General features: G+C 40.8%; 1 protein-coding gene and 1 long non-coding RNA gene across 9 annotated transcripts; one reads left to right on the top strand and one right to left on the bottom strand.

Moving 5' to 3' along the window:
• Positions 1–26: 26 nt before the first annotated feature.
• LOC149391229 (somatic embryogenesis receptor kinase 1) lies at positions 27–4,991 on the bottom strand. The gene is made up of 11 exons (XM_089619247.1): positions 4,286–4,991; positions 3,305–3,437; positions 3,146–3,217; positions 2,699–2,842; positions 2,474–2,545; positions 2,335–2,406; positions 2,123–2,235; positions 1,744–1,875; positions 1,123–1,464; positions 653–1,047; positions 27–558 (listed from the first exon to the last, which is right to left on the bottom strand). The coding sequence occupies exons 1-11, from the start codon at positions 4,377–4,379 to the stop codon at positions 244–246; spliced, it is 1,884 nt and encodes a 627-aa protein (XP_089475373.1). The 5' UTR covers positions 4,380–4,991; the 3' UTR covers positions 27–243.
• A 6,110-nt stretch (positions 4,992–11,101) lies between these two features.
• On the top strand, positions 11,102–14,998 carry LOC149391228 (uncharacterized). Of its 8 annotated transcripts, none has more exons than XR_016300025.1 (7): positions 11,102–11,385; positions 11,510–11,594; positions 11,992–12,054; positions 12,230–12,327; positions 12,398–12,471; positions 12,597–14,272; positions 14,533–14,994. It is a non-coding gene; the product is annotated as an uncharacterized LOC149391228 (long non-coding RNA). The 8 variants fall into 8 exon arrangements; XR_016300023.1 differs by having other exon boundaries at positions 11,992–12,327; positions 12,412–12,471; positions 12,597–14,019; positions 14,081–14,272; XR_016300024.1 differs by having other exon boundaries at positions 11,992–12,327; positions 12,412–12,471; positions 12,597–12,697; positions 13,881–14,272; positions 14,533–14,990.

Here is a 14,998-nt window from a genome sequence, read left to right as displayed (position 1 = left end):
AAGTAAAACACCAGAACACAACAAAAGATGAAAACTTTCAGATCTTGATAGCATTAATATCAATAATATCAGAACATTCATTTCCAGTGAGGAGACTCATATGCACAAATGTAACGAATACGAACTTACACGAGAGAGAGAAAGCGAGAGAGAGAGAGAGAGAGAGAGAGAGAGAGATTCGGGTCATATGATTTCATTTCATTAGGGGCAAAAAAGAAAAAGAAAAAGGGAAACAATGGCGGGTCATCTGGGGCCGGAGAGCTCGACGGCGTGGAGGTTGTCGGTGGAGTCGAGGATCCAGTCGGAGTTGGGGTGAGGGGCGAGGTCGAGCTCTTGGCGAAGGACCTCCACCTTCTGCCACTCGTCCCACCGCTCGGCCAGGCCGTCCCCTTCCAGCATGCGCACCACCTCCGACATCTTCGGCCGCTCCATCGGCGACCCCTGCGTGCACAGCAGCGCCACCTGGATCAGCTGCTCCACCTCTGACTCCACGTAATTCGTCTGCAGATCCGGGTCCACCAGCATCTCCAGCTTCTTCTCCTTCAACAGCCCTTTCACCTGCGAATGTATATATGTATATATACATATGTGTGTGTGTGTTACAATGACAACGACGACAACAAAAAAACAACTGCTTTATTTGGTTGCTTACCCAATCGAGCAACATGACGTCGTCGTCGTTGGCGAGGCGGGCGAGATCGAAGGCGCGCTGCCCGGTGATGAGCTCGAGGAGCATGATCCCGTACCCGAACACGTCGGTCTTCTCGGAGGATTTCCCGGTGGAGAGGTACTCGGGGGCGATGTGCCCGATCGTGCCCCGCACCGCCGTCGTCACGTGGGTGTCCTTGTAGTCCATCAGCTTCGCCAGCCCGAAGTCCCCCACCACCGCCTCGAACTCCTCGTCCAGCAGTATGTTCGCGGCCTTGACGTCGCGGTGGATGATCTTCGGGTCGCAGTGGTCGTGCAGGTACGACAGCCCCCGAGCCGACCCCAGCGCGATCCTCTTTCGCGTCGGCCAATCCAGCGGCGGCTGGTTCGCCGGCCGTTCTGGCAAAAAAACAATTCATATCGGTTACTCCGTTTTGAGAAGCAACGAGAAGAGTAGTCTGAGAGAGTGGCGACCTCGTAAGCAAGAGGCGACGCTGCCGTTGGCCATGTAGGGATAGACGAGCAAGCGCTCGGTGGGTGTCATGCAGAAGCCTCGGAGGCGAAGGAGGTTTCGGTGGACGGCCATGCTGATCATCTCCACCTCCGTCTGGAACTGAAGCTCTCCGCCGGGGGTGCGCTCCTCTTTCAGCCTCTTCACGGCCACGAGCGTGCCGTCCGCCAGCCGGCCTTTGTAGACCTTTCCGAACCCTCCGCGACCGAGAATGTTCTTGTTGCTGAAACTGTCGCTCGCCACTTGTAGCTCCCGCAGCGAGAACCTCTTCAGCTGCCCCAGATGCACCTCCGGATCCTCCTCCGCTGCATACACACACACACACAAACCAAAAAAAAAAAAGGGTGTTCTTAGCTAAATAGCGAAGTTGAAACGAATGGACTTGCAAACTAACCAAAGTTTTTTACCATATGATTAAAAAAAATTTAGAGTAATAAATTGTAAAATTTGGCTATGTTTTTCTGAAAACTTGGAACTTTGGTTATTTTGTATTATTTTTCCCAAAAAACAAAAAAACACAAGTTCTAGGTGGATCTTGGCAAATGTTTGTTTTTTCTTCTTCTGGGTATAACTTGTGTTGTTACCAGGGACGTCGAAGAAAAATTCCTGCGGCTTTCTCCGGCGCCACCACGCAAACGCGATGGCCGGTGCAGCGAATAGTAACGCGGCACCCGCTGCTACTCCGCCGGCAATAGCTCCGGTTGCACTATTCCCTCCTGAAATGTGGAAAGTTGAAAATATGTCACGCACAAAAGCTATTGCCAATCACTTCCAACCGATGTGGGATTTTCTGATAAAAGTATATCTTAGGCTTATACGAATTGGTTTACTAGCGAACACTGAAATCATCTACATTACGTGATAAGACGTTAAGCCATCTTCTACTTTACAAGTTTGCTAGAGAATCGGAGTCGAGGTTTGTTTGACGAATGTTAAGAGGGCTGGGCTACATAGAAAGATGACCTGGCGTTGAAATGGGGGGTGGCGGGACAAAAGGCGGAGGAGGAGAGAACGGTGGCGATCCGCGGCAAGGGTGCCCGGTGACTGGCCCACACAGATCCAAGTTGTTAGCAAAACTGCACAAAAAAATATACAAGAATTTACATGCTTATAAATTTTATAACATTATCATGCCCATGGATAACATAAAAAAAAATTATGTGTTAGCTACGAACCTGATGGGAGTGAAGAGAGAAAATGAACCGTTATCCGGCACCGGCCCGGAGAGACGGTTATTTGACAGATCCCTGAAGGAGTTGCAAATTGTATGATATCGATAGTAATATGAGAGAGAGAGAGAGAGAGTAGACTTACAGTACTTGCAAGGACGTGATGTTGGTCAACGGCAAAGGAATTGGACCCGATAAGCTATTGTTATTAAGACGGCTATCCTTGCACAAATATTCAAATGAGAGAAGACAATGTTATAACTTAAAACTTATATTCCGTACCTAATAAACATCATGGACCGATGTGGGTTGACATGTCTAATCACAAATTCTCAAGAGAGAGAGAGAGAGAGAGAGAGAGAGTACTCACAGAAATCTGAGCTTTGACAACTTGCCCAAAGTTTCAGGGATGGGACCAGTGAAGCCGTTTAAGTAAAGATCCAAACTCACCAAGCTGGTCAAATTCCCCAAGTCACTAGGAATCGTTCCACTGATGTTATTGCTGTAAAGTTCCCTGGTCATAACAAATCCCAAGTTTTTTTTTTTGGGCCAAAATAAGTACTAACATAATCAAATAAATCAATGCAATGGGAAAGTACAATTCAGAGATCCATGACCCCGATATTAGCATAGCTATACGAACAATTGTCTCAGCGAGTTCAACTACTAACCAAACCAACTTCAAGATTCACTCTTACTGTTTATGTTCACTCATATTAAAGAGTACAATACAGATTATATAAAATAAAATAAGAAAAAAAGAGTAAAAACGAATGAAGAATGACAGAGTAAACCCCAAAGTTGAAGATTATCTTACAGATATTGTAAATTCTTGAGCAGGCCAAGCTGTGGGACAAGTTGGCCAGACAAAGCAGCGTTTCCTAGATCCCTGAATAAAAATAAATAAATCTGTGTTACAAAGATAAAAAAGGAATACTTGTTCGAATCTTTATCACAGTCATGCCAAACCACTCACACTCTTATGACACTGTTGTCGTTGTTGCACGTGACATGAAACCACGTGCACGGGTTCACGAGAGTCGGATCCCAACTCTGAAGCACATTGTTCGGATCCAGCAAGTTGGTCCTAAGGCTGTGCAACGCATCCCCTATTTCGAAGATCACAGTTGAAAATATAGAACAGATTGATTAGTACACGTATTCGAAGCGTCTCGTAACGTAGCACCTGATATCATAGAATCCTTTGAACAGTTCGTTTATACATACACCCACGCTAAGTAGAATTATCAACTTTAAATATTCCAGTTCCCACCACTACATCAAAGGGCACTATTATTATTAACTCAACTCAACTTGGAAGAAAAGAAAAAAAAAAAGAAAAAAAGAAAAAAAGAAAAGAGAAATCAGATTCTATAATGCCCTTTATACAGGTTTGATTGAATCTTCACTGTGTACTGAAAAGTACGAACCACTCACTCACGGCAGATCAAACAATGGGCATCGGCGATATTCCAATACTTGAAACCGACATTCTGGTGAGAGATGTGTTCAACAAGACACAAAAACTTTGGAGAGCTTAAACACCAAGAAAATTCATACCATAAATGGTAGACCAACGTGTGTGGGTTAATCCGTACAATTAATTCAAAAAAAAAAAAAAAAACATCTGTCCTTCATTATCTTAATTACCGAAGAGAATAGTAGAGTAAACAGCAAACAGTTTCTCAAGACACTCTCAGAGCAGTTTCATTCAGCAAAATAACCATAGTCACTGTTGAAACCCACTTTTTCACTCTCTTTTTTTAATATTTTATATATCTTCTCTAACTCCCAAAAAGAAAGAAGAAGAAAAAATAGCTCAGATGAAAATGGAGAATGAGATAAGGAAATCCCATTTCTGGAAACTAAAGAATAAAAGCGAAGATCAAACTCTTCTAATAATATCCGCAGAGTGAAAATAAAAGAGACCCAAGGATGAATCAAAATCAAAGCGTACCTTCCATGTTTGCAGATACCATCAAAATCATCCATAATAGATGAGCCACCGAAATCAGCCAAAGGCACAATGAAGACCAATATTTTCTCTCCATTTCTGTCTATTTATTTTTTAATTTAAGTGACCAAAAATCTTAGATCCAAATAAACCATCACCAAAAGGAAGAAATCAAAATCCCAATCCCAGTTTTTCTTTCTTTACCCAATCCAAAATACCAAAACCCTATAGCTTCGTCTTCTTCTTGTTGTTCTTCGCTTTCCTCAACAAATCTCACGACACTTCCAACCCAAAAAAAAAAAAAAAAATACCGAACTTTTCACCTACCCAATTAAAAGAACCAGCATTTATTATAATGGTTTATTGAAAACTCAGCTGAATCAGAAGCTAAAAGCTCGATCTCATCGCACCAAAAAGAGAAAGAAACAGCGAGTGATTGAGCAACCAAACAAGCCAGCGAGAGACGGAGGAAGAAAAAAAAACACCGGAGAAAATCAAAACCCCATTTCTGCTAGAACATTCGTTTCCTCTTCTTCACTCAATCTCTGCTCCTCAGCCCCTTTTGGCCAAACTTTCCCTTTTGCGCTCTCTCTCTCCCTCTCTCTCTCTCATCGACTGAGTGTGTTTTTGTGGGATTATTATTATTATCTTTTTTTTCTTTTTTCGAGTGAAGCGTGCACAGAGAGAGCTGCCCGGGACGGTGCTGACCGCTGCCCGAACGCAGTCAAACGTTTTGGCGCTTCTTCTCTTGAGTTTGTGGAAAGTGACGTGACCGGAGGCAAAACCCCGTTTTTGGTCAAATTCTGGCCTTGAGTACGTGGGTCCCACTCTCAGCCACCTCAGATTCGGTCAAATTCTTCTCTTCCCTTTATTACTTCTTTATTAATCTCTATTTATTCACCTTTATTATAAGTTACAAGCTCATAGAGTCATAAACTCAACTCCCCAACTCCAAGTAGCTTTAATTTACTTCCGATAAATTTATACAACCTACCCAGTTGCAAACCATTAGTGTTTTTTTTTTAAAAAGCGAAATTACTCAGCTTTTCAATTTATGAGCACAATAGGGACCAATCTTACTCGTTGACTTGCCTGAAAAAAATAGGCATACATCTTTCTTCAAATTTTAAAAATAAGTTTCTTAGATTTTTTTTATAACGTTAAACAGAGTTGCAATTTTGTTTACCTCTGATTTCAAAAGTAACATTGAGCTGAACTCCTAGTCTTCATTTCCATCTATACTTTTTCATATAAAATTATTTTTCTTTTCATAAATACAAGTAAATAACACCTTTCAAAGTTAAAGGACCAAAAAACAACATCAACGCTTAAAAATGAAAGGATCTCAATCAAAAGTTTATCAAAATGAAAGACAACATCAACAAATTGGTCTACCACCACAAATGTCATATAAATTTACAAAAGATCAATTAAACCTAGAACAATAGATTATATGCCTAATTTCATTTTATATCTCAAAAAAAAAATTCTTTCTTTTTTCTTTCTCATTTTCATATGCAAATGCCTTCATTGTCCTACACATAAAGATCACCACTTCATCCGCAAAATTTAAGTATAAAACATTTTTAATGATTACATTTCAACTCTTCATCAAGTAATTAACATCCTCATCAAATCTCTTCAATGAGCGAACTTCAACAAATTCCGACTTTCAATATCTATTATTAAGTTTGAGGGAGAGTGTAGATGATCATTTGTATTCTATTACATGAATATATTATTAATTAAAGTTAATATCATATTTATATTTTGAGTGTCTATTAAAAATTTATGTATCTCGTGTATCTAGATTCTAGTGTACGAATAAGTCATATTCTTCATTCTAATAAACAAGTTTTAAAAGGACAATCGATCGATAATACTTTGGAATGATGTCATTTTTCAAAAGTTCATCGTTTGATTCCACTTAACACTATATTTTTTAATTGATACAGATTTATGAACGCTCTCTCTGATCAAATGTATCTTTGCTTCAGATGCTCTAAGCAAACTCATCTCAAATTGTTGTGACAAGAACATTAATAAATTTGCAGCTGTTGATTGACGTGTGCAATGAGTTTTCTTTGTATTACATGTGAACTGTATTTCTTAGAATAAATAGTTAAATCTATTACTAATAAATTAAAAAATTTAATTGTAAAAGTTTAATGTGGTAGGACACACATCCTCTATATTAATGCAATATCGATCGCCTCTTCTCTTAATCAATGTCAACTTAGAAAAACAAAATAACAACGATAGTAGCAACTAGCAACTACTTTAATGATATAAGATCCAGCAATTCAACAAAAGTGCATTATTCGGTTTGCTGATTAGCGATTCCGAGCCTATTCTTGGCTTTAACATTGATGGTACAAAATAATGACTTCTTTTATATAAAAAAAAAAAAAAAAAAAAAAAAAAAAAAAAAAAAAAAACCTTTTCATTTCATGCCGTTTTTTCCATTTTATATAATTTATTTTCATTCTATATAAGTATTTCATGAGTATTTTTGCACGAAATCTTGATAAAAGTCGTTTTAATATTGTGAAATTGCATCTACGAATTTTTTGCTACTACACAGGTCTTAAATAAATAAGATTTCTATTTTAAAAAAACAATTGAATTATTTTTTGTTGGAAAGATTAATGACATTTCAATTGTTATCCTGCATATTTTTAGGCAGCGGATCGGCTAATTGCATAATTTGTTAACAATTGAGATTTACGTTGTCGATATATAGTCTTAAATGCAAAATAAAATCCGGAAACAAAGGGTTTTACAAGTCATTTGGTCTAACACAAATATTTGATTCAAAATAAATATATATATTTTTTCTCTATCCTTGCTAAATTGTATATTTACTTAATTGTTTAAGATATATTTACTATACGAGCGTGACAAAAATAATGATTGTTAATGCCGGAAAATCAAGGTTGGAACTTCAAAATCCTTCACCTCCATCCCTTCTTTCCGATCCAAAAAAACATTAAAGCTCAACCAGGAAACAAAGAAGAACGGCAAGCCTGGCCCAAGAAGAAAGTCGAAGAGTTCAGACTTAAGACAAGCCAAGCTCGCCTCCAACCCTGCAAGGCGACACCCCTCCCCATCTCGGCGAGGGGGGGTCGACCCCTACCTCCATGCCATTCCGTCTCGGTGACAAGGGTCGACATCTACTCTCACCCCGCCTCAGCGACAAGAGTCGACTTCCACCTTCGTTCCATCTCAGAAATGAGAGTCGACGTCTACCGACATCCCGCCTCAGCGACAAGGGTCGACTTCCGCCCTCATTCCATCTCAGCGACGAGGGTCGACCTCTACCCTCACCCCGCCTCAGCAATAAGGGTCGACTTCCACCCTCATTCCATCTCGGCAACAAGGTTCGACCTCTACCCTTACCCCGCCTCAGCGACAAGGGTCGAATCTCACCCTCATTCCATCTCGGCAACGAGGGTCGACTTCCACCATCGTTCCATCTCGGTGCACCACGCGTGACTAGGTCGATCACGAGGTGCGACGCGCCGGTTTGCATCCTCGCTCGCGCCACGCCCAGTCGGCGCACGTACATCTTTGATTTGCTTCATCGCCCGTGACACGCCCAGTCGCGTCCGCCTCGCCTGCATCGAGCCACTGCTCCAACCCTATTGGATCCTCCTCCACGTGCAACAGAATCTTATCCAATCTTACAAAAAGATTAATCCCTGCATGCTCAAGATTCTGAAGCAAGTGAGAGAAATCCACCTCGATATCTTCGGTTGAGAAAGAGAATTGATTTTCCATTGTCCGCTCATGTTGAGAGAGACGAAAAAGTGGGAGATAGCACATGCAATTGTGAAAAATAAGTGAGTCTTGTGCCTTTATTTAGGCACATGAGAGGGAAGGAAAAGTAGGATTCCAAAAAGAGGAATCCTACTCCTACTCCAACAAAATGAAAAAGAGGAAACAAATAAAAAAAGAAAAAATCTCCACTGGGCCGTCCTCATCACGCGTGCACAAGCCCATCTGCGCGCTCGTCTGGCATGCCGCACCAATTAAAAAAAGAGAGAGAAAAATCTCTTTTTTCGTGACCGCGAAGACCGGGGAATCCTTTTTCCTCAAACACCCGATGTAAGGCGACTAAAGTTCATCTCTCGGGCCCTCCGAGCGACGAACTTGGGGGGCTAATGTTGTCGGTCATTTTCAAAAAACCCTAAACATTAAATTATGTGCATTTTCAAAAAACGCGGACAAGCACACGGTGCACGAAGGGCTTGGCGCATCGCGCCTCCCCCTCAGCACACCGCGCCGAGCAATGAGGACTACCCATCATGTGTGCCTTAACAAAGACACTGCGCCCGCTATATATCCGGCGCGCTTTTTGCGCGCACTTCCTTAAATGCGACCAGAGGCCCTTCTCAGCCTCCCAAACCACTATAGATACACAATTCTATTCTCTCAAGAGCACTCGATTCTAGAGGTCTGAAACGCTATCGAGGAGTTTCCGCACTCGGTTTCCACAAAAATACAAACATTATGTCTTGAAAAAGTCATACTTTTGAGATTAGAAGCGACATTTGTCCTTCTATATTTTTCCCGCCACTTAGAAGCGACATGTCGCTTTCACTCTCCCAAAATTTTAATTTCCTTGGTTTGTCCTCCAAAATTTTCTGGTGTTAACACAAAACGCGTCGTTTTATGTCATTTGAAATTTAGAAGCGACTAGTCGCTTCTAAATTAGGTCAAACTTGTATAAAACTAGCATCTTCTTCTTCCTCAAATTAAATCCCCAAATTCCATTTTTTAAACCTCTCTCGATCTCTCTCTCTCTCTCTCTCTCTCTCTCTCTCTCTTTCTCTCTTTTTCTCTCTCCGACCACCAAAGCTTCGCTACCACCACCTCCGACAAGATTCACCACCTCATCCGCCACCACCAGCCTCTGACCATCACGACCCTCCCACCACGACCCTCCGCCACCACCACCACCTCTCTCTCATTCTTTTGTTTCTCCGACCACCAAACCTCCGCCACCACCACCTTCGACCAGACTCACCACCACCACCTCCGCCACCACCACTCTCTAACCATCACCACCGTCCCACCACCACCACCATCGGTCCTCTCTCTCTCTCTCTCCGCCCCACCACCACCGATCCTTTCTCTCTCTCTCTCTCTCTGAGCTCTCTCCGCTACCCTCCGGTCTCCCTGCCTCAGCCGTCACTCCGTTGCCATCACACACCACCACATCCGGTGAGTTCCATTTCTCTCACCACTTCTAATGTCGCTTCTAAATGCTTTCCGTCATTTCGCGGGAGCCATTTCCGACACCAAATTTTGGAATTATAAGCGCGACACTAGAGGCAACAAGTCACCTCTAAGTTTTAGAGCAACTTTTTCGTTTATAAAGTCTCTTTTAAATGTCCATTAGAAGCGATTTTCAAAAGACTTTTTTTTTTTGTAGTAGTGAGACCCGCAAGTTCGCCGTTTGAGGTGGAGCAATGGTGATCAGAGAAAAGCTCGGTTGTCGGGGAAGCCAACGATCAGTGAAGACGTTGATATTCTTCTCATTGCGAACCCACCACGCAAGCCTTTCTCTAGGGCGTCTCGACCCCACAAGATTGATCGCCATAGATAAGAGGGGACCTGTTGATCCTCGCAGAAAGAAAATCATTAGTGGGATAATATTTTGCTTTTAGTACCTTGGCTCCTAGCGAGTCGAAACGCGAGATTAAGCGCCAACCTTGCTTGGCCAGCAAGACTTGGTTGAAGCGTCCGAGGTCTCGGAAATTTAGCGCGCCCTCAGCCTTCGGGCGACGAAAGGAGTGGAAGATCAATGAATCTTTTTGTTAATGGGGTCGCCTCCCTACTAAAATCTAGCCATAATAGATTTCATCTCTGTTATGCCGTCGTTTTAACAATGTAAAAACGACACCCCGAGAGCCTAAAACGACAAGAATTGACAAAGTTCAAGACCTAACTATCGACGTGTTGAAACCATCGTCATGCAAACCATCGGCGACCTAGAACCTTTCGCAAAGCAAGACTATCGGCGAAAGGAAGAATCATTGAACTATCGGCGGCCATACTATCGGCGAAGTTCAAGATCAAACTATCGGCGTCCTAAAAATCTTCGGCAAAGTAAGACCATCGGCGAACTTATGACCGAGACTATCGGCGAGCTTCATGACCTAGACTATCGGCATGAAAACTATCGGCATGTAACTATCGGCGTGAAAACTATCGGCGTATAAACTATCGGCGTGTAACTATCGGCGTGAAAACTATCGGCGTGTAACTATCGGCGAGCCTCTAAACCTTTGGCAGACACCAACTCTCGGCCATCTTGGTCTGCCAAACTATCGACACAGGTCTGGCTCACGGCCAAAAATGACCACTTTGGCCCAAGTTGCCCACAAAGCCCACACAAGCTCCAAAATGAAAAACTATAAATACCCCTCTCTCCATCTACAATCGAGGTAAGTTTGGAAAAACTTACAAAACCTCTACTTCACTCCCGAAGATCGCGAAGAACCCAAAAAACACGACGAACTCGAAGGACTCGACGAACACAAAGAACGCGAAGAATCCAACGGACTAGAAGGACTCGACGAACTCGAAGAACGTGAAGAACTCGACGAACCCGAAGATCGCGAAGAACACGAAAGCGAACTAATTACGAAGTCACGAGAAACCGAGAACATCTTTTCGGCGAGGCAAAGACGACGAGAAGAGTAGATCTCACCACACCATCTACGTGCGGTCATAGGGTCCGGCCCTAGACCGAACCACGAACGGTTCTAAGTGTTGACAATCTCTTTTACAAAGAGACGCGGCGAGTTTGAGGGCGCTCATCGAGTATGTGGGAAGATCCAAGGCCACCGCCTTGATCAAGGTTTCTCTGTCCGTATGAGAGAATTTTGTGTAAGATATAGTGTAATATTATTGGAGAAAAAAAAATATTTTGCCTAAAAGATAGGCCAAATTTAGTGTGAGAATTACACTCAGGGCCGAGAATCTTCTTTTTTCGCGCGAAATTTTGTTCATCTCTCTCTCTCTCTCTCTCTCTCTCTCGACTTGGGGATATCGGCAACCTTTATTTTTCTCTGCATTGCCTCCGGAAATAGTCGGTGAGTCGACAATCTTTGAACCCTAGCGGTGTCTCGTTTTTCCCTTTCCGTTTTCGAATCCGATGTCGTTTTGATTCCATCGCTCTCTCTTTTGGCTTTCTGAAATCACCGAAATCAATCACAGAACAGATCGCCGTTCGGGTATCTAGTTCATGGGTGTGCGATTATTCCTCCAATATAAACAATGATCTCAATTTTCGGAAATCCTGGTAAGTTCATGATCTGATTCATCGATTGAATTTCTAATGTGTTTTAGGGTTTTTCATGTTGCGGAATCCGTGATATCATTTGCTTGTTTTGCTTCTGATTCTTGTTTGAGTTTTTACTAAGCTATGTCACGATAAATCTGTTTTTTTTTTTTTTTTTTTTTTTTTTTTTTTTTTTTTTGTTGATATACAGATACGCTCCCTCGTTTGCGTTCGAGTCTTGTTTTATTCAATTATGATATCAAGCTGATACAGTTAAACTATATGCTTAGGAATATCAGCTTATCCGTAATCATATTGATCGATTCGGCTTGGGTTGGGTGACGAATTTATTGTTCTGGTTCCTAAACCGAGTACATCGGGAATATATAATAATATTTGGTTTTTCCTCTAACTACAGTAGTCATGGAGTTCGAAAGACCGTTGATGAAACAGGTGATTGGAAAGAAGATGGTTGTTTGGGGTATGTTAGTTTTCTCTTTGTTCCATGTACCTTGTTTTTCTACGCTTCCACTTATGAAACTAGCAGAGACTCTCTCAAGTGACGAGGAACGTCCTGCTCTATTGAACCTGTGTGTACAAGATTTTATACTTGGATGTTTTTATATGTCCCGCTTCTGGGTTTCTATATTTTTAAGCTCAAGAATATGAAGCCTATTATGTTGACGATGATATTAGAGGACCAGCCCTTGGCCACTGCTTTTAAGGAGGTCCACGAGGAAACAGATATAGGGAGGTAAACAAAATAAAAATGCATACATACATACATATATATATATATATTTAATAACTTAATGCATGAACAGAGGTTTTGTTTCAGGCTACACCTCAAGTTGTGGGAACTGAAATGCACAGAGAGGCTACATGGCTATTAACCAAGGTGACCTTACTATTTTTGCTCTTGGGTGTGTTATTATATACAAAGAGTATAGGTATATCCCTATGGTTTCCGAGCTGCCTGTTTCCTGGTTTTTTTATTACATCAACATATCTTTTCTACATTAGCTATGAATGAATTACGAGGCACTCCAATTTGCTACGAAGAGGATGGAGAAGATCCAAGCCACAAATAGTTGAGGGACTCTATTATATAGTCAAGGCACTTGGTTAGTTTGGCTGAGCTCTGTCCATATATAGCTTGGATCTGTGTGTGTGATGCTAATTAGAATGATTACTAATGATGATTATTATTTTTTGCTTTCCTGCTAGCGACGATATTAATTAGAATGACTACTATTGATGATTGTTATTCTTTACTTTCCATATTTTCAACTCGATTACTAAGATTTTTTTTCATTGCTATTGCATAATTGCTAATATTTTTCTCGATGACAATTGTCATTTTAATAACACACCTGACCTACGTCAGTTATGTTTTTCGCTAATTTCATAGTTCGTCTAAACTCATTAAATCATAAGAGGGATTGAGGCTGGCATTATTTCATGAGTGGTCGCATGTTTGATACCGTGAGGTCATTGTGTTTGTTGAAAGTAGGGTTTAGACGTTGCGCTCTCTTCTGTAGTGACACGAATCGCTCTCTTACAAACCATTGTAGAAAATATGTTTAAACGCCATGTTTAAATAGAGCTACATAAATTGGCCTTTTACAATTTATTTATTTTAGTCCCATTGTTTTCAGAAAAATAATAACCATTAGAAAAACATAATTCATTCAAAGAAAAATATCGGCTAGAGGAATTTGGGAGAGTGAATTTAGATATTGGCCAAGAAGAAGATGATAAACTTGTGAAGCATAATGAATGCCCTTGGTGGGTATAAATCTAGAATTAGAGGGTTTATAGTAGTATAATAGATAAAATATCATTGATTACATAACCATTGATTGTGCTCTGAACTTATTTACATATCCCTGAAAATGGCCAACCTATAAAAACCAAGCTGACTGTTCTCTAGTGGTACCACCAGCATTTGCTAAGACACGAAGAGCACCTTCTTTTATGGCTACGTCGCGTCTTTAAGAAAACTCAGGAGTTCTTTCTCTGTCCCGCTATATAGCGTTGGGCTTAAGGTTAGAGAATCTGATGAATGTTAAGACAAAGTTAGAAACACGGTAAACTAAGGCTAAAAATTAATATCACGTATATCTAGTTATACTGTAATATCAATCTCACTTCAGAGTTATCTCAGAAGAGAAAGCTTTCACCCCAGCATTGAATAAACAAGCACAATAGAGCATACCAAAATATCATTTCTCTCATATTATTTCAACGATCTCTGGGTTTTGTTCTTATTCACGATTCCTCAAACTTTATATTTATGAAAATCAGTACTTCATCAAAGACCCATATTTGAAGTCATGGAGGCTCATCAAATTGCAACCCAGCAAGGCAATAATTTCCCTTTCCGAGCGAATCCGTGAATGACCGAATTGTAAACTTCCAAAGAGAGACTGAGACAGTGATAAATGTATGTAAATACTTTTTATAAAAATTAAGTGAGAGTGATGTTGTGGTTGGTTGATTGGCAGGCTGAGCTGATTGAGCCAGCGGTGAAGGGAACGCTGAATGTGTTGAGCTCGTGCGCAAAGGCCACGTCAGTCAAAAGGGTAGTTTTGACATCTTCCATCGTCGCCGTTGCCTACAACGGAAAGCCTCTAACTACTGCAGTCGTCGTTGACAAAACTTGATTTTCCAATGCCGATATTTTGAAGGCAGTCGAGGTATAATAATAATAATCAGTTGAAAAAAAAAAACTCAGAATAAAGGTTTGATTGTATCTTCACATTGATTTTTTTTTTTTTTTTGGTTCTTTTTCTGATATGGTATAGTTTATGAGAGCAAACATTCTGTCTTAGACCATGATATGTGTTTGAAATTGAATCTGTGTGATTTTTGTTTGATTAATATATATATATATATATATATATATATATATAACAGATCTTCAATAGGATCGTCTGAGTTGTGTGGATGTGTTTAGGTCTTCTTCTGTGGAACCAGTCAAGGCAGCAATGGCATGGAAATTAGAAGCCTCGGAGAATTGTTCAGCGGCGAGAACCAGTCAAGGCAGCGATGGCAGTTAAGGTGATGACCTGTGCTATCCCACTTACAACATCTTTTGCGAGTAATTATAAACGTAGAGGCCAAATAATTTTTCTTTCAAGGTTTCACCATGTGATATGTCTCCAATTTTTTTATTGGGTATTTTAGCTATATAACCATTTGATTTATAGCGTTTTGTATAATAGCTAACCTTTTGTAAATTTTCTGTAAATAGGCATCTCAATTTATTTACGGCACTCAAAAAGACAAAAAAACTGAAAATAGGCGGAAATGTTTTGGGGTATTTTTGTATGTTTTAGTGCTGTAAATAAGTTGAGGTGGCTATTTACAAAAAAAATTACAAAATGTTGATTATTTAGCAATTCTTAGATTTTCGGTGGCTT

This window comes from Urtica dioica, chromosome 7 (genome assembly GCF_054948205.1).
Source record: "Urtica dioica subsp. dioica isolate 48M chromosome 7, U.dioica_male_clone48M_v1_H2, whole genome shotgun sequence".
In the NCBI taxonomy this organism is placed as follows: domain Eukaryota; kingdom Viridiplantae; phylum Streptophyta; class Magnoliopsida; order Rosales; family Urticaceae; genus Urtica; species Urtica dioica.
Note: the sequence above shows the minus strand (reverse complement) of the source record. Positions and strands in the feature narration are given on the sequence as shown.